This window comes from Mustela lutreola, chromosome 8 (assembly GCF_030435805.1).
Source record: "Mustela lutreola isolate mMusLut2 chromosome 8, mMusLut2.pri, whole genome shotgun sequence".
In the NCBI taxonomy this organism is placed as follows: domain Eukaryota; kingdom Metazoa; phylum Chordata; class Mammalia; order Carnivora; family Mustelidae; genus Mustela; species Mustela lutreola.
In genome coordinates, this window is record NC_081297.1 from 63,890,398 (window position 1) to 63,910,019 (window position 19,622).

The following is a 19,622-nucleotide window of genomic DNA, read 5'->3' on the forward strand; positions in this document are numbered from 1 at the left end:
CCTATTGAATGTAGAAACTATACTAGGAGATATGGAGAACACAAGCCTGAAAAATATTTTTTTCTCTTATTTAGGAAATCACAGTCTAGTGAAAAAGGCAGATATATACGACTCGAGACAAAATGTAAAAAGTTCAATAATGGAATACAACAATGAACCAATACTTTAACATATAGGCAACATTTTATAGTAAAAAATATCAGACTTTGGAATCAGTTCTGAAGTTGGCATGGCAATTTAGCTGTGGCAAATTTCAGCCCCCTAGGCTCCTTTTCCTATTGGTAAAATGAGGTCATCATCCTTAGCTTTAGGACTATAATTCTAAACACAAGGTTGTCTTGAGGATTACTAATAATGTCATAAAGTTCCTGGTGTATAGTTGATGCTTGATCAACAACGAAGGAAGGTGGAGCAGGGATGATTATCCCTACTTTTCAAATGAGGAATCGAACTCAACGAGATTAAGCGATTATTCGAGAATCACCAAACTAGTAAATGAAGACGCCAGCCCAAATCCTTATCTTCAGACCACGACCTTTTAAAAACTCCAACTTCCACCCATCTCATGCTTTTCTGCTCAAATTTATTAGGGAGAACGCGGACGATGAGGGTAAGCGGAGTCTTAACCTTCCAAGAGGTGAGTTTAAGGAAAGAGATTATTCCAGGAGCAAAGCAACACCTACAGGGAGCGCGAGGGAAACAGTGCAGACTCCTCCCCGGGAAAGAGTAGGTTGGGTAAAACCAGAGTGAAGACTCCACCCACGCCCTAGAGTGAAGACTCCGTACCCAGCGGAAGGCAGTCCTTCGTTGGCCACAGAGAAGGCCATTTAAACCCGCGACACCTGACGCACGCCGGGTCCTCTCCCGGACCGCCCAGCCCATCCTCGGGGGCGGGGCCGTGGCGCAGCTAGCCTACTATCGCTGGCGAAGCCCACGAACTCTCTTCCTCATTGGCGAGCCGCAGGGTGACGTCACGCTCTCCGGACCCGCAAAGGAAGAGGGCGCCATGATTGGTTGGCGCTGGGGCGGCGGGCGGTGGAGGACCCTGACGAGTCCGGGTTTCCCGTGGGTGCTGGACTTTCCCCTTCCATGTTCTCAGGCCGTGGGGCACTGCAGAGGGCGGGGAGTTGGCTCGGCGGAGACCTGGATTTGGTTCTAAGAGCCTCGGGATTGAGAAGGGGTGACCGGAAGTGATCGTGGGACTGACCGGAAGCGAGGCCTGGAGGGGAAAGAGAGAGCGGGTCCCCAGAGGGAGGGGGGCTTCCCGCAGAAGGGGATAGGGGGGAAAGGTGCGAAAGCGGCGTGGAAGCGCCGGCTGGGCAGCGGGTCGCTGCTGCTGGTCTGTTTGGAAGGCAGCGAGTGACCCCCTCGAGCTCAAGGGGAGAGCCCAAGGATTGAGAGTACGGGAGTCCAGGGCTGCCTCGGGGGAATCTGGAATAGTTAAACCAAGGGCCCCGCGCGCGGCCTCAGAGATCTGGGTGGGAGGGATTTTGGAAGTCGAGGCAGGAGCTAGGAGCCGAGGGTACGGCAGATTAGTTGTGCGGGCAGTGCGGTTCAGACTTGGGGTTGGCCAGAGGGAACTGCGTGGGAGATCTTGGTTTGGAGTTTTCGACAGTCTTAGCCCCATTGGGTAGAATCACACTACTTGCCTTTGTACAAGAAACGGTGTCTCCTGGGGCAAGGAAGGAGCCAGCATGGCCTGGGCTCTGAAGCTGCCTCTGGCCGATGAAGTGATTGAATCTGGGCTGGTGCAGGACTTTGATGCTAGTCTGTCCGGGATCGGCCAGGAACTGGGTGCTGGTGCCTATAGCATGAGGTGAGTGAGATTTTTCCCAGACCCTGCACCTTCTAAGTAACAAAAGCAGGAAAGAGAATGGCGGGGAGGTGGGGGGATGAGGAGAGGTATTTAGTTAAATAAGCTGTCTGCGGTTAGGGAACATTGACTTGTTTCATTGTAGCTTTGAATAGTGACTATTGTGGAAGAAATGGAACAAGAGATTGTAGGCAGTGTCAAGTCTGTGCAGGATCAGTGGAAGAAGCAAGAAAGGCCCTTGGTTAGCAAAACAGATGAATGTTGAGAGGCTGTTTGTTGTGCCAATGTGGGAGACTTGGAGACCAATAGGGTGGTGTGTATGTGTGTGTCTGCGTGTATGCGGGTAGGTTGGACTGAAGTGTGTGAAGGGGCCACACTGAACATATTAGGGATGTCTGGGAGTTGGGAGCTGGGGCTTAATGATGAATATGGTTGATTGCTTATTGGAAGGAAATGTGAGATGTTGGTTAAAAAGTCCACACATCTGTGCTTTAGCCAGCCTTTTGTGGATAATTGTGGGATGTCTGCCTTTTGAAACATAAACTATGAAAAGAAAAAGTATCAGGGAACTTTTAGATACTTAGAGACTTTGGTGTATCAAGTCAAATGTTGGTAATAAAAATCTCCTGTGAAAGTAGCATAACTTCCCATGTAGTTTATTTGCATGCATTAGCTACTTCATTCCCCCAGTATAGTTTGTTTCATTTATGAGATGCACAAGAATCATACCTGGAAATGTTGAAACATCTGCACCTTAGGGTTACCTGGAATATAATTGGGTTTCCAGATGCATTATAAGGCTCATTTTAAGTAAGTGAGGCAAAAGAGACTTTAGAACGTCAGTTTGAATTTATGAGTTTATAGGGAAAGTATGTTTTTTAATGGGGAAAGTAGACACATTTTGTATTCTGATAGTGAGATCCTTTGAGAGTTATGTAATGTAAAATTCTTGTCTTTTTCCCTGCTAAACCAAAATGGATTTTTTTCAGTGAAGTAAAATAATGAGCTAGAACTTAATACTTCATCTTTAGGAATCTTTGCCTTAGAATAATAAAGGCTATCCTTGTATACACATTTTAGTGATTTTTCAGGGAAATTTAAGCGCTATCACTCAATGTTCATAGTGTTGGGAAATTTCACTCTAGTTTTGCCTTTCCTTGTTTACATAAGGCTACCCTTAAAAATAGAGATTATCTTGGTCTGAAAGTAAATGTCCCAACCCTGAGCTTGCACAGCAGTAGCTGACATGGTATTTGACAATTCATGCTGTTGTTCATGTAAAGACTAACAGCAGAAAGTTAGGTTTTCTCTGGATTATCAGAGGATGAAGATAGTTAAATATAACTGTACTTGTAAAAATAGTTGACACATCGGCAAACTTTCTGTGCATCTGTTAGGTGCTTTCTGTACCAGGCAACCTTACATTTAAAAATGCTTTCCTGTGTCATACCCTCAGTGGTCTTCACTGGTATTAGCACAGTGATTGGTGTATTTACACATTTTTAATTTTTTTCCAACATCAGTTGTACAAGAGTTTTTGGACATCACTTTCTCTTTTCTCTGGAGCACAGTGTGCCAAAATTTGAAGTATTTTTCTTTGTTTTCATCTTACTCTTTTTTATGCATTTTGCTCTTTTCACTCTTCTCTTGACTCTGATACGAATTTAATCATTTGTGTTAATGGATTAATTAGACATCAATTCTCAAACTTTAGTATTCATGAGAGTCATCCAGAGTATCTCTTAAAAATAGTTTCCAGGGTGGAAACTATTGGGTGGCTCCGTGGGTTAAAGCCTCTGCCTTCTGCTCAGGTCATGGTCTCGGGGTCCTGGGATCCAGCCCCACATTGGGGTGGGGGGGGGGGGTCTCTGCTCAGCAGTGAGCCTGCTTCCCCTCTCTCTCTGCCTGTCTTTCTGCCTACCTGTGATTTCTGTCTGTCAAATAAATAAATGAAATCTTTAAAAAAACAAACAAACAAACAAACATAGTTTCCAGGGATATCTGGTTGGCCCAGTGGGTTAAGCATCTGCCTTTGGCTCAGTTTGTGATACCGGGGTCCTGGGATGGAGTCCCACATCAGGTTCTCTGCTTTGCCAGGAGCCTGCTTTTCCCTCTGCATTTGCCTCTCTCTATCTCTCTCTCTGTCTCTCACGAATAAATAAATAAAATCTTTAAAAAAAAAAAAAAGTTCCCAGGGCCTCATCTTTAGTGATTTTCTGGGGCACAGGCCAGAAGTCTGATTTTCAAAATAAGTTCTTAGATTTTGGTGCAGGTAGTCCAAGGACCACATCTTAAGAAACACTGACTGAAGGTGTTTTCATACACAAAGGCGAGGATTCTTTACTCTTTGTGTTTCTCCCTTTAATTAAACCTTGTAATCAATTTTCCTACACCTTTTTAGGGAAAAGGTGCTCTTTGACAAGCTATTTGTTTTGTAAAATACATTCCCTGATGTATTCTTTTTACCCTAATTTGTTTTTTTTTGTTGTTGTTGCATCTTACAATGGTTTCACTTCAAATCTATTGATTTATATTTTACAAAGATTCATCTTAACCAGATTTGTTTTGGACTCTCGGTCTGCCATTGTATTCAGTAATGTTCTTTTTCTAAGTGGTTCTTTAATATTTTTATTTTTCTCCTTACATTTTAATACATGGAACAAGTTTTATAGTTGAAATAAAGGAAGTTCCCTGAAAACATGTTAAGGGAAAGGAGCCAGTCAAAAAAGACCACACAACATATGATTCCACTTTTATGAAATGTCCAGAATAGACAAACCTATAGAGACAGAAAGTAGAACAGTGGTTGACTAGAGCCTGGAGAAAGAGGTAATGGAGAGTGACTCCTAATGGTACTAGGTTTTTTTTGGGGGGGGGACGGAATTAATAAAAATGTTCTATAATAGTGGTGAGGGGAACCTGGCTGGCTCAGTCGGTGGAGCATGTGACTCTTGATCATGAGTTTGAGTCCTGTATTGAGTGTAGAGATTACTTAAAATGCATATGTACATACATACATAAAATCAGTTGTCATAGTTGCACAATTCTGAGTACACTAAAGACAAGTGAACTCTACACTTTAGATAGGTGATTGTATAGTATATGAATTGTATCAAAATAGAGCTGTTATTATTATTTTTTAAAAGATTTTATTTAGGGGCGCCTGGGTGGCTCAGTGGGTTGAGCCGCTGCCTTCGGCTCAGGTCCTGGGATGGAGTCCCGCATCGGGCTCTCTGCTCAGCAGGGGCTCTGCTTCCCTTCCTTCTCTCTCTGCCTGCCTCTCTGCCTACTGTGATCTCTCTCTTTGTGTTTCTAATCTTTAAAAAAAAAAAAAAGATTTATTTATTTATTTGACAGAGAGAGAGAGATCACAAGTAGGCACAGAGGCAGGCAGAGAGAGAGGGGGAAAGTAGGCTCCCTTGCTGAGCAGGGAGCCTGATGCGGGGCTTGATCCCAGGACCCTGAGACCATGACCTGAGCCGAAGGCAGAGGCATAATCCACTGAGCCACCCAGGCACCCCTGTTATTATTTTTTTTAAGATTTTATTTATTTATTTGAGGCAGGCAAATAGAGAGAGGGAAGCAGGCTGCCTGCTGAGCAGAGAGCCCGATGCTGAGCTCGATCCCAGGACCCTGAGATCATGACGTAGGCTAAAGGCAGAGGCCTAACCCACTGAGCCACCCAGGCACCCCAAAATGAGCTGTTATTGAAGAAGCGCTCTCTCTTGGACTCTGTCTCACATAAAATCTTTTTTTTTTTAAAGTAAAGAGAATTAAATTTTGTAGTTTAGTTTGTTTATTTGTGTATTTATTTATGGTGGGCAACAGAGCAAGGTTCATTGAGAGTACAAAGCTCCTGAAGAAGGATGGGACCCAAGAGGTTTGCCTAGATTTTGTAGTTTGAGAAGAATTCTCCATCTTTCATTTTTTTAAAGTTGAGGTGGAATTCACATCTTAAAAATTAACCATTTTAAAGTGAACAATTCAGTGTTCTTAGTATATCCACAATGTTGTGCGACCACCACCTCATCAATCCAAAAGAAATCCAAAAGTTACTCCCCGTTTCCCCCTCCCCTTTCTCCCTGGAGTCTGTAAGGATTTACCTATTCTGGATATTTCACGTATATAGAGTCATATAATGTGTGACCTTTTGTGTTTGGTTTCTTTGACTTAGCATGATGTTTTCAGGGTCCATTCAGGTTGTAGCATGTCTTAGGACTTCTGTATTTCATTCCTTTTTATGTCTGAATAATCCGTCATATGTCTATATCACAGCTTGTTTATCTCTTCATCCATTGGTAGATGTAGGGGTGGTTTCCACCTTTTGACTGTTAAGAATAATGCTAATTATCGTGCTTATAAAGGAGATGACCTTGAAATGTTTATAAGCATTTATTTACAAATTCCCATGTAGATTTCTTTTAATTGAGGTATAACTGATATATAACATTGTATTAGTTTAAGGTGTGGAACATAATGATTAGATATTTGTATAAATTGCAAAGTGATCAGAACAATAAGTCCAGTTAACATTTCATCATACATAGTTTAAAAAAATTGTCTTCTTGTGATGACAACTTTTAAGATCTACTCTCTTAGCAACTTTCAAATATGAAACACAGTATTATTGACTGTAATCACCATGCTGTATTAGACATGTTTTCATTTCTCTTGGATATATTTCTAGGCCTGGAATTGCTGGGTTGTATGGTAATTCTATGCTTAACTCTCTCTTATTTTTCATTTGAAGACTTTTAGAGCAGTTTTAAGCTCACAGAAATACTGAGAGGAAGGTACAGAGATTTGCCATATACCCCTTGCCTGCATACATGTATACTCTCCCCTTTCACCAGCAGCCCTTACCAGAGTAGTCCACACTCTGTACCTATATTGATGAACCTACGTTGATGTATCATAATCACCCAGAGCCCCTAGCTTAACCTTAGAGTTCACTCTTGGTGGCATACATTCTATGGTTTTGGGAAAATATATAATGACATGTATCCATCATTAGAGTATCATACAGAGTATTTTAACTGCCTTAAAAATCCTCTTGTGTTCTGCCTGTTCATTCCCCCACCCCCACCCAACCCTGACAATCACTGATTTTTTTTAGTGTTTCCAGTTTTGCCTTTATAGAATGTCATATAATTGGAATCATGCAATATGTAGCCTTATCAGATTAGCTTCTTTCACTTAGAAATATGCATTTAACTTGCCTCCATGTCTTGTTATGGCTTGATAGCTAATTTCTTTTTTAAGTGCTCAATAGTGTAGTCCGATGTATCAGTTTATTCATTCATCTACTGAAGGATATCTTGTTTCCGTTCAAGTTTTGGCAGTTATGAATAAAACTGTTATAAAACATCCATGTGCAGGGTTTTGTGTGAAGATAGTTTCCGACTCCTTTGGGTAAGTAATAGCAAGGAATGCAATTCTAGATTATATAGTAAGAGTAGGTTTAGGTTTTTTGTGTTTTTTTTTCCCCTGGTATTTACCCAGCTTTTTTTTTTTTTTAAATTTTTTATTATTAACATAATGTATTATTTGTTTCATGGGTACAGGTCTGTGATTCATCAGTCTTACACAATGCACAGTGCTCAGCACAACACACCCTCCCCAGTGTCCATCACGCAGGCACCCCATCCCTCCCACCCACCTCTACTCCAGAGTATGTTTAGTTTTTGTAAGAACCTGCCAAATTGTCCTCCAAAGTGGCCGTACCATTTTGCATTCCCCCTGGAAATTAGTGAGAGCTCCCTTTGCTTCACATCCTTGTCAGTATTTGGTGTTGTCAGTGTTCCAGATTTTGGCCATTCAAATAGGTATGTAGTATATACTAAAGAACTATGAAGTTCAAGAACTGTCAAGCTGTTCAGTTTATGTTCCACCAGCAATGTATGAGTGGTCCTCTTTCTCTACACTCATGTCAGCCCTTCTTATTTCCTGTTTTCTTTCTGTTGTTGTTCTGATGAAATCCATCCTAGTGAGGGTGAAGTGTGATTGTGTTTTGCTATATTCCTTTGTGACCGTGAAGTTGAACATCTTTTCATGTGCTTGCTGGCCATTTGTATCTGTATCTTCTTTGGAGATGTGTCTATTCAAGTCTGTCTTTGTTTGGGTTTTTTGTTTTTGTTTTTGTTTTGTTAAGATTTATTTATTTTTAGAGAACGAGAGAACAAGAGAGGACATGCATGAGAGTGAGCACCTGGGGAGAGGAGCAGAGGGAGAGAATCTTCAAGCAGACTCCTAGATGAGTGTGCAGCCTGTAGTGGGGCTTGATCCCACCACCCATGAGATCATGACCTGAGCCAAAACCAAGAGTTGGCCACTCAACTGACTGAGCCACCCAGGTTGCCCCCACTTATTTTTAAGTAATCTCTACACCCAACATGGGGCTCAGAGTCACCACTCTGAGATCAAGAGTTGAATGTTCTACCAACTGAGCCAGCCAGGTGCCCATCAGCATATGGTCTCCAACTTATGATGGTTCACCTTACGATTTTTTGATTTTGCAGTGGTGTGAAAGTGATAGGTATTCAGTAGAAACCATACTTCTGATTTTGAATTTGAACTTTTACTGGGCTGGGGAAATGCAATACAATAATTTCTCATGATGCTAGGCAGTAGCAGTAAGCCACAGCTCCCAGTCAGCCAGGCGATCACGAGGGTAAACAAATAATACACTTATAAATATTCTGTCTGTATACAACCATTCAATTTTTTACTTTCAGTACAGTATTCGATAAGTTACATGATTTTCAACACTTTATTATAAAATAGGCTTTGTGTAAGATGATTTTACCCAACTGTGTGCTAATGTATTTGTTCTGAGTACACTTAAGGTAGTAAGCTAGGCTAAGCTATGATGTTGGTAGGTTAGATGTATTAAATACATATTTGACTGACAATATTTTCAACTTATGATGGGTTTATTGGTACATAACCCCATTTTAAGTCAAGGAAGATCTGTATGTGTTTTTCATATCATTGGTTAAATTAACTCATGTGTATTCTATTCTTCTCGATGCTATTATACATGGAATTGTTCTCTTTTTTTTTTTTTTTTTTTTTTTTTTTTAAAGATTTTATTTATTTATTTGACAGAGAGAAATTACAAGTACATTGAGAGGCAGGCAGAGAGAGAGAGAAGGAAGCAGGCTCCCTGCTGAGCAGAGAGCCCGATGCGGGACTCGATCCCAGGACCCTGAGATCATGACCTGAGCCGAAGGCAGCGGCTTAACCCACTGAGCCACCCAGGCGCCCTGGAATTGTTCTCTTAATTTCCTTTTTGGATTGTTTATTGCTGGTCTCTAGAAACAACTGATTTTGTGTGTGTGTGTGTGTGTGTGTGTGTGTGTGTGTGTTGATCTTATATCCTGCAACTTTGCTGAATTCACTTATTAGCTCAAGTAGTAGTTTTGTGGATCCTATGGGATTTTCTATATGGAGAATCATGTATAGTTCACTTTTACTTTTCCTATTTGTATGCCTTTTTTTTTTTTTAATTTTTATTTTTCTTGCATAATTGTTCTTGCAAGGACTTCCAGTACCATGCTGAATAGCAGTGGTGAAAGTGGGTATCCTTATCTTATTCCTGATTTATAAGGAAAGCTTTCAGTCTTTCACCATTGAGCTGTGAATTTTTCATAAATGGCCTTTTATTTTTTTTTATTTTTACTTTTTTAAAGATTTTATTTATTTATTTGACAGAGATCACAAGTAGGCAGAGAGGCAGGCAGAGAGAGAGGGGGAAACAGGCTCCCTGCTGAGCAGAGAGCCCGATGCTGTGCTCAATCCCTGGATCCTGGGATCATGACCTGAGCTGAAGGCAGCGGCTTTAACCCACTGAGCCATCCAGGCGCCCCATAAACGGCCTTTTAATATTAAGGAAGTTTCTTTTTATTCCTAGTCAGCTTTGTGTGTGTGTGTGTGTGTGTGTGTGTGTGTGCGCGCGCGCACGCGCGCGCGTGTATGTGTTTTATTGTGGTAAAATACACGTAAAATTTACCATTTTAGCTCTCTTTAACTGTACAGTCAGTTCAGTTGCATTAAGTACATTCACACTGTTGTGCAATTATTACCAGCATCCATCTCCAGACTTTTTTCATCATCCCAAACTGAAACTCTCTACTCATTAATCACTAACTTGCCTAGTCCCTGGCACCATCATTCCTCTTTCTGTCTCTATGAATTTGACACTCTAGGAATCCCATGTAGTGGAATCCTACAAATTTGTCCTTATGTGCCTGCCTTATTTCACTTAGCATAATGTCATGAAGGTTTTGCCTGGTGTTTTTATCATGAAGGTTTGTTAAATTTTGTGCAGTGCCTTTTCTGTGTCTGTTGAGATGATCATGTGGTATATTACATTGATTTCCTTATGTTGAATCATCTTGTATTTCTGGGAAAAATCCCGCTTAGTTATAGTGTATAATCATTTTAATGTGCTATTAGATTCAGTTTGATAGTATTTTGTTGAGGATTTTTGTCTTTATTCAGGGATATTGGTCAGTAGTGTTTCTTTCCCCATGCTGTTTTTGTCTGGCTTTCGTGTCGGGATAATGCTGGCCCTGTAGAATGTTAGAAAGTATTCTCTTTTTTTGGAAGAGTTTGAGCAAGATTGGTGTTCATTTTTTTTTTTTTTAAAGATTGGTGTTAATTAAATGTTTTGTAGAATTCACCAATGAAGTCATCTGCTTCTAGACTTTTATTTGTTGAGAGATTTTGATTACTGATTCAATCTCTTGTTATAGGTCTGTTGAGGTTTGTTATTTCCTCAGTCAATTCGGTGTTTTGTTTCTAGAAAAAGTTTTTATATCTAAATTATCTTATTTTTTGGTGTAAAATTGTGCATAGTGTTCTCTTACAATCCTTTCCCTTCTGTAAAGTTGGTGGTAATAGCCCACTTTCATTTCTGATTTATTTGTTTGTGTCTTCTCCCTTTTTTTCCTGGGCAGTCTACCTAAATGTCAGTTTTATTGATTTTTTGAAGAACTGACTTTTGGGGTGCCTGGGTGGCTCAGGTCATGATCCAGGGTCCTGAGATGGAGCCCTGCCTTGGGCTCCCTGCTCAGCAGGAAGCCTGCTTCTCCCTCTCCCACTCCTCTTGCTTGTGTTCCCTCTCTTGCTCTCTCTCTCTCTCTCTCCTGAATAAATAAATAAAATCTTAAAAAAAAAAAGAAAGAAAAAGAAAAGAACTGGCTTTTGGTTTTGTGGATTCACTACTATTTTTTTTTTTCAATTTTCTGCCTAATTTTCCCATCATCATCTTTATTATTTGTTTTCTTCTGCTGGTTTTGGATTTAGTTTGTTTGTTTTTCCTTAAAATGTAAAGTTAGATTATTTGATTTGAAGTCTTTCTTCCTTTTTATGTAGGCATTTGCAGCTGTGGATTTCCCCAAGTACTGCTTTCACTGTGTCCTATAAGTTTTGGTATATTGTGTTTTCATTTGTCTCAGTATTTTTTCTCTCTCTCTCTTTTTTTTTTTTTTTTTTTTTGAGATTTTATTTATTTATTTGACAGACAGTGAGAGAGGGAATACAAGCAGGGGGAGTGGGAGAGGGAAGCAGAGGGAGAAGCAGGCTTCCCGCTGAGCAGGGAGCCCAATATGGGTCTCTATCCCAGGACCCTGGGATCATTACCTGAGCTGAAGGCAGACACTTCATGGCTAAGCGACTCAGGTGCCCAAACTCAGTATTTTCTAATTTCCCTACTGATTTTTTTCTTTGACTCATTGGTTGTTTGAGAGTGTGTTGCTTAATTTCCATTTATTTGCAAATTTTACAGTTTTCCTTTTCCTTTTATTGATTCCTAGCTTCATTCCATTGTGGTCAGAGAAAATTGGTATGATTTTGATTTTTTAAAAGTTACTGAGAATTGGTTTATGGCCAAACATGTGGTCTATCCTGGGGAATGATTTATGTGTGTTTGAGAAGAATATATATTTTCCTGTTGTTGGTTGAAGTATTCTGTATATGTCTGTTAGGTATGGTTGATTTATAATTGTTCAAGTTGTTCAAGTCCTCTGTTACTGATTTCTGTCTAGATGTCCTATTTGTTATTTAAAGTGAGAGTACTGAAGTCTCTAACCAGTGTGGTAGAAATGTCTATTTTTACCTTCAGTTATTTCAGTGTTTGCTTTTTATATTTGGGGGTCTCTGTTATTTGGTGTGTACATATTTATATTTTCTTTTTTTAAGATTTTATTTATTTATTTGGGAGAGAGAGGGAGAGCCCATGGGCGCACAAGCAGGCAGAATGGCAGGTAAGAAGCAGGCTTCCAGCTGAGCAGGGAGCCCGATGTGGGGCTTGATCCTAAAGACCGTGGGATCATGACCTGAGTCAAAGGAAGACATTTTACCGACTGTGCCACCCAGGAATCCATATAATTATATTTTCTTAATAAATTATCTTTTAAATCAATATAAAAGTTCTTCTTTGTCCCTTGTAACAACTTTTGACTTAGGTTTTGGCTTCTTTGATACTTGGTTAGTTACTGCAGGTCTCTTTTGGTTACTGTTTGCATGGAATATCTTCTTCCATTCTTTTACTTTTAGACTATTTGTATGTTGTATCCAGAGTGAGTCTTCTGTAAGCACCATATGGTTGGTCATTTAAAAAAGAATCTGTTCTCTCAATCTGTGTCTTAATTGGTGAATTAATCCATTTGTACTTACAGTGATTACTGATAATGAAGGACTAATTTCTCCCATTGTGCTGTGGGTTGTTTTTTGTTTTGTTTTTGTTTTTTAAGATTTTATTTACTTTAGAGAGAGAGAGAAAGACTGACACTCAGAAGTTGGGGAGGAGCAGAGGGAGAGTGACAAGCAGACTCCGTGCTGAGCACAAAGACTGACACAGGACTCGGTCCCACAACACAGAGATCATGACCTGAGCTGAAATCAAGAGTTGGACACTCAACCAGCTAAGCTCCCCAGGCGCCCCAGTGCTATTTGTTTTCTATAGGTCATATATTTTTGTTGTTGTCGTTTCTCAATTACTCTTCTTTTGTGTTTGATTTTTTTCTAAAGCACCATTTTAAGTCCCTCTTTATTTCCTTTTTTTTTCTTTTTGTATATTTTTAAAGTTATTTTCTAGTGGTTACTGTGGGGATTACAGTTAACATCCTAAGTGTATAGCAGTCTGATTTGGTACTAGCTAGACTTATTGTGGTGATCATTTTGCAATAGATATAAATATGTATATATCGAATTGTTATATTGTACACATGAAACTAATATACTCTGGTTTCTTTTCAGATCATTTAAATCTTTCACCTTTTACATCTCAATTTTAAAAAACAGCATACATTAACTCTTTTCCTATCCAATTCTGTTTCCACTTTTTATGTTGTTTTTGTCACCAGTTATGTCTTTATACATTGTGTGCCTATTACCATAGATTTATAATCATAGTTATATTCATTTGTCTTTTTTTTTTTTTTTTTTTTTTAACTTGAGCTCTCCACCCAACAGTGGGCTTAAACTTACAACTTCAGGATCAAGAGTCATGTGCTCCACTGACTGAGCCAGTCAGGCACCCTTATGCATTTGTCTTTAAATCATAAAGGAAACAAAAAGAGTAGTTATATACCAAAAATTCAGTATGCTAGCCTTTATATTTACTATGTGACTTGTGTAATGATCTTTTTTTCTTCATATGACAGTGAGTTACCATCTAGTGTTCTTTTGTTTCAGGCTGAGGGATTCCATTTAGCATTTCTTGTAGGGCAGATTTGCTAGTAACAAACTCCCATAGCTTCTGTTGAAAACAGCATAATTTTTACATCATTTTATAATTCTTGGCTTTTAGTTTCAGCGCTTTACACATGGCATCCCACTGCCTTCTGGCCTCCATGGTTCTGATGAGCTGTTGACTGTTAATTTCATTGAGGTTCCCTCAAAGTATGATGAGTCACTTTCTACTGCTTCGAAAATTGTTTTCCAGTACCTTGAATATAATGCACATCGGTGTGGCTTTCTTTGAATTTATCCTTTTGAAGTTTGTTGAGCTCCTTACATGTGTAGATTTATGTCTCTCATCAATTTGGAAAGGTTTTTTTTTGGGGGGGGTTGTTGTTTGTTTTTAATAATTTTTTTAAAGGTTTTTTTAGATTTTGTTTATTTGACAGACAGATCACAAGTAGGTGGAGAGGCAGGCAGAGAGAGAGAGGAGGAAGCAGATTCCCTGCTGAGCAGAGAGCCCGATGTGGGGCTTGATCCCAGGACCCTGGAACCATGACCTGAGTGAGCCGAAGGCAAAGGCTTTAACCCACTGAGCCACCCAGGCCCCTGTTGTTTGTTTTTAAATAGATGTTATTTATTAGAGAGAGAGAGCACAAGTGGGAGAGGGCAGAGGGAGAGAGAGACACAGATTCCCTTCCGAACAGGGATCCTGACGGGGAGGTTGATCCCAGGACCCTGGGATCATGACCCGAGCTGAAGGCAGATGCTTATCTGACTGAACCACCCAGGCATCCCAATTTGGAAAGTTTTTAACCATTATTTCTTCAAAAATTTTCACCCTCTTCCTCTCTCTCTTCTCCTAAGACTCCCATAATATGCACGTTGTTACACTTGATGGTGTATCATAGGCCTCTTAGTTTATATTCATTTTTCTTCATTCATTTTTCTTTTTGCCCCTCAGTCTGAGTAATCTCGGTTTGCTGTTTTCAAGTTTGATGATTCTTTCTTTTGCTGATCTGGTGTGAATCCCTGTAGTGAATTTTTAATTCTAGCTATTGTACTTTTGGGTCCAGATTTTCTGCTTGTTTCCTTTTTGTAACTTTCATCTTTTATTGCTTTCTTTTAATTGTTCACACCTTGTTCTCCTGATCTTCTTTAGTTATTTGTTCATGTTTCCATCAGCAATTTGAGCATATTTAAGGTCTTTGTATATTATTAAGTCTAGTATCTGGGCTTGCTCAAGGATAATTTCTCTTTTCTTGTGAATTGGCCATGCTTTCCTTTGTCTTTATATGTTTTGTAATTTTTTTGTTTAGAACTAGACATTTTGAGTATTGTAATATGATGACTCTGGAAATTATATTCTACTCCTTCCCTAGAGATTACTGTTGTTACTTGATTAAAGCTGAGGTCATATGTTTGTTTAGTGACTTTCCCAAAGTATTTTTGCAAAGAGTATGTTCCTTGTTTTATGTTGTCACTGATGTCTTTTCCGTTACCCTTATGGTCAGCCAGTGATTTGACAGAAATTTTCTTAAATGTCTGAATCTAATAAGAAAAGAGGAGAAAAGAATGTTCTGTTTCTTTAAATCCTCTTGTCTGACTCTGCTGAGGAAGCCACATCAGGCATGGGGGTTGAAACAATGGCCAGCCTCTGTGGCAGCTCCTCAGCAATCAGAAGCAGTGATCAATGCTTATAACCTTGATTTTTGGAGGACAGGGTCCCCATTGCCCACCCTGACACCAGCAGCCTATAACAGGATCTCTGGCTGCTTTCGGCCAGAGAGCTGCGGGCAGATAGATGGTATGCCGAATGCTGAAATTCACTAAAATTTACCAGCTTCTTTCTTCATCAAACATAACCTTGGATGCTGCTGATGTTTGACTAGATTCCAGATTTCCAAAACACTTGGTTCAAGCATTTCTTGCCAGCTCAGTGGTTACTTTTGGTGGAGGGACCAATTCCTGGAGCTTCCTACTTTGCCATCTTTCATGACCTCTGTCCTTAGTATTTAGCAGTCTTTTACTTGGTCCAGTCTGGCTTCCAGCTTGTCACCCCCACAGCCTCTTCTCTACACAGAAACTTTTATAAGTGAATGTGTATTTTGTTCATAAAAAACAGTAATTTCAGATTGGAAGATTTGCAAAAACACTACAAAGAATTTGTAAATACTCTTCACCAGCATTACTCAGTTGTTAACATTTTGCTATATTTGTTTTATCTTTCTCCCTCCTTTTCTCCAACACCTATAATTTTTATTTTTTTTCTGAACTGTTCAAGGGGTACCTCAGTACCCCAGTAGCTCAGTTGGTTAAGTGTCTGACTCTTGATCTCAGCTCAGGTCTCCATCTCAGGGTTATGAGTTTGAGCCCCACTTTGGGCTCCATGGGAGCCTCCTTGATTGAAAAATAATAAACCATTTAAGTTGCAGATGCATTGCCTCTTAACACCTAAATACTTCAGTGTATTTTTTTCTTTAAGATTTTATTTATTTGAGAGAGAGAAGGAGAGCATGTGCACGTGTGGGAGGAGGGCCAGAGAGAGAAGCAGACTCCCCTGCTGAGTGGGGAGCTCGATGTGGGGTTCAGTTCAAGGACCCTGAGGTCATGACCCAAGCCGAAGGCAGACGCTTAACCCACTGAGCCACCCAGGTGCCCCTTCCGTGTGTATTTTTTTTTTCAAGATTTTATTTATTTATTTGACAGATCACAAGTAGGCAGAGAGGCAGGCAGAGAGAGAGGAGGAAGCAGGCTCCCCCCTGAGCAGAGAGCCCAATGTGGGGCTCAATCCCAGGACCCTGAGATCATGACCAGAGCCGAAGACAGAGGCTTTAACCCACTGAGCCACCCAGGCGCCCTCTGTGTGTATTTTTTTTTAAAAACATGAAATTCTCTTATGTAACTGTAGTATAGTGATCAAAATTAGGAACTTAGCACACAATACTATGATCTAATCTGTGGACCTTATTCAAATTTTGTCAACTGTCCCAATAATGTGCTTTATAGCAGAAAAATAGCCAAGATCTTGTATGGATTCAGTTGTCATGTCTCTTGTGTTATTAAATCTAGAGTAGTTCTTGACTCTTTATTTGTTTTAAAGATTTTATTTATTTATTTGACAGACAGAGATCACAAGTAGGCAGAGAGGCAGGCAAAGAGAGAGGAGAGGAAGCAGGCTCCCTGCTGGGCAGAGAGCCTGATGTGGGGCTAGAGCCCAGGACCCTGGGATCATGACCCGAGCTGAAGGCAGAGGCTTAACCCACTGAGCCACCCAGGTGCCCCTTGACTCTGTATTTTTTTTTTAAACTTTATTTATTTATTTATTTGACACACGGGGGCCGGGGGTACGGGGAGAGCGCGCACAAGCAGGAGAAGCAGTAGGCAGAGGGAGAGGGGGAAGCAGGCTCCGACTGAGCAGAGAGCCTGATGTGGGTCTCAGTCCCAGGACCCTGGGATCATGACCTGAACCGAAGCAAGACACTTAACAATGGAGCCACCCAGGAGCCCCTGACTCTATTTTTATGACATTAATAACTTGATGAGGACAGGCCAGTTATTTCGTAGAATAGCTCTCAGTTTGGGTTTGTTTGATGTTTGCACATGATAGATTCAGGTTACGCACTTTGGATGGTACTGCTTAAGGCGGGATGCTGAGTTCTTCTCTGTGTATCACATTAGGATGCATATGCTGTTCCCCTATTGGCAGTAAGTCCCCTATTGGCAGTAAGTTCTGACTCTTAAGTTAAGGTGGTATATACCAGTTTTCCCCATTATAAATTTATTATTTTGCCTTCTGTAATCAGGAAGTATCTTGTGGGGATATATTCTGAGACTATGAAAATATCCTGTTACTTTCAAATTTCACCTACCAGTTTTAGCATTTTTGGATGATTCTTGCCCTAATCAGTTTTATTTATGATGATTGCTAAATGATGATATTCTAACCATGTCTTTCCTTCTGCATTTATTGGTTGGCTTTCTGCTGTAAGAAGGAACTTTCCCTTTTTATGTATTTATGTTTAACAGTGTTGCCTCGGAGATTTTTGCTTTATTCAGCATGTTGTAATCTTCTACTACCACTATATATTTTGATCAGAGTGTTCCAGATTTGGCCAGAAGAACCCCTCTAAACTGGCTGTGCAAAGAAGCTTTTTAAAATTAAGGTCTTAAAAAAAATTAAGATCTTAAGACCTTGTTATTGTCTGTTGTCCTGAGATAACCCTATTCACTCACCAAAGTATCCCTGTTTAAGTGATACATTTATGATCATTAAATCATCAATAAGGTGATATGATCACCTTAAACATAGTAAAAAAATGAAATAAAATGTAGAGCAGATCATTTTACTTTTCTCCTGAAAGCTCTTTAGTGATTTTGCATCTCAGTTTGAATTAAAACCTCAGTTCTGGTACTGACCTGCGTGGAGCAGTTCTGGTCATCCTTCTGTATGAACTCTTCTCATGGCCTGCTCTGTCCCAGTCACCTCTGGCCATCTTAAAATTCCTGAAATGCTATGCACACTCCCACCTCAGGGCCTTTGCATTCGCTGTTACTCTTTCTGAAACCACCTCCATTAGGTTCTGCTCAAATGTGGCTTTATCAGAGAGAGGTTCTGTAGCCAGCTTCACATAAAATAGCAAGCGCCTCCTTCTCACCACTGCTCTGCCTTCTCTCCTTCTCTCTTTTTCTGAACCTCTGATGTCTTACTCATTTATTTGCCTCTTTCCCCAACTCGAATACAGTTAATGAAGGCAGTTAACCCCTAGTGTTTTAGAAGGACGTACCTAACAGGTAGTTTGTGTGGATTTATTGGGTGTGTGAACTGAACTCACTCACTCATTATTTTGTTTTAAAAGCAACTAGTGTAGCGATTTCTGGGGCAACTATTTCTCTTTATCAAAACTGAGTTTCGGGGGCGCCTGGGTGGCTCAGTGGGTTAAGCCACTGCCTTCGGCTCAGGTCATGATCTCAGGGTCCTGGGATCGAGTCCCGCATCGGGCTCTCTGCTTGGCAGGGAGCCTGCTTCCCCCCTCTCTCTTTCTGCCTGCCTCTCCATCTACTTGTGATTTCTCTCTGTCAAATAAATAAATAAAAAATCTTAAAAAAAAAAAAAAACTGAGTTTCGTTCTTTTTTGCTATGATTCCTTTTCACTACTGCTTGCCTTCTCTTTTTCCCTCTTCAGCTATTACCTATCCATCTTCTAAATCCCCATCTTTTTTGTCTTAGAGTTGGTCAGTTGTTACTGACCGTTCCTTTATTTTCCCTTTTATTCTGGGTCTCCTGTAATGGACAATGTATTTAGGTGAGATTCCTCCCTTTGCCACAAAATTTATCACTACTTTGAAAAAAATGGCATGATGTAAAAATATAAAGAACTGTGGGGCACCTGGGTGGCTCAGTGGGTTAAGCCGCTGCCTTCGGCTCAGGTCATGATCTCGCGTCCTGGGATCGAGTCCCACATGGGGCTCTCTGCTCAGCAGGGAGCCTGCTTCCTCCTCTCTCTCTCTCTGCCTGCCTCTCCAACTACTTGTGATTTCTCTCTGTCAAATAAATAAATAAAATCTTTAAAAAAAAAATATATATATATATATATAAAGAACTGTGTAAGGCACCTGGGTGGCTCAGTGGGTTAAACATCTACCTTTGGCTCAGGTCATGATCACAGGGTCCTGGGATTGAGCCCTGCATTGGCCTCCCTGCTCAGCAGGGGTCTGCTTCTCCATCTTCCTCTCTCAAATAAATAAAGTCTTTTTAAAAAATGAGTAAGAATGTTTAACTCCAGATTCAGGTCACTGTTGCCTCTGGAAATTGGAGGGGGATATAACGGAAGAAGAATACAGAGGGCTTTAACTGTTAGTGCTCTATTTCTTAAACTGAGTGGAGTATACATAGATATTGGTTATACTTTTTTTACCTTTCTGTATGTCTGAAATACTGCATTATAAATTTAAGTGAAAAAGTGTCCAGCGCATAACAATTGCTGGAGAGCTTCCCTCATCTTTTTTTTTTTTTTTTTTTTTAACATTTTATTTATTTGATAGAGATCACAAGTAGTCAGAGGCAGGCAGAAAGAGCAGAGAGCACAAAGCGGGGCTCAATCCCAGGACCCTGAGATCATGA

General features: G+C 40.3%; 1 protein-coding gene across 6 annotated transcripts in view; it reads left to right on the plus strand.

Annotated features, from left to right (window-relative positions):
• Positions 1 to 837: 837 nt before the first annotated feature.
• The window catches only part of TFCP2 (transcription factor CP2), a 57,642-nt gene continuing 38,857 nt past the window's right edge, over positions 838 to 19,622 (plus strand). For 2 of the 6 annotated variants that reach the window (XM_059185330.1, XM_059185335.1), the window contains exon 1: positions 847 to 1,816. In XM_059185330.1, coding sequence (XP_059041313.1) covers positions 1,695 to 1,816 — 122 coding nt within the window. In that variant the 5' untranslated portion in view covers positions 847 to 1,694. Of the gene's footprint in view, positions 1,817 to 19,622 lie in introns of all 6 variants that reach the window. The other 4 variants (XM_059185331.1, XM_059185332.1, XM_059185334.1 and 1 more) reach the window with 4 other exon arrangements.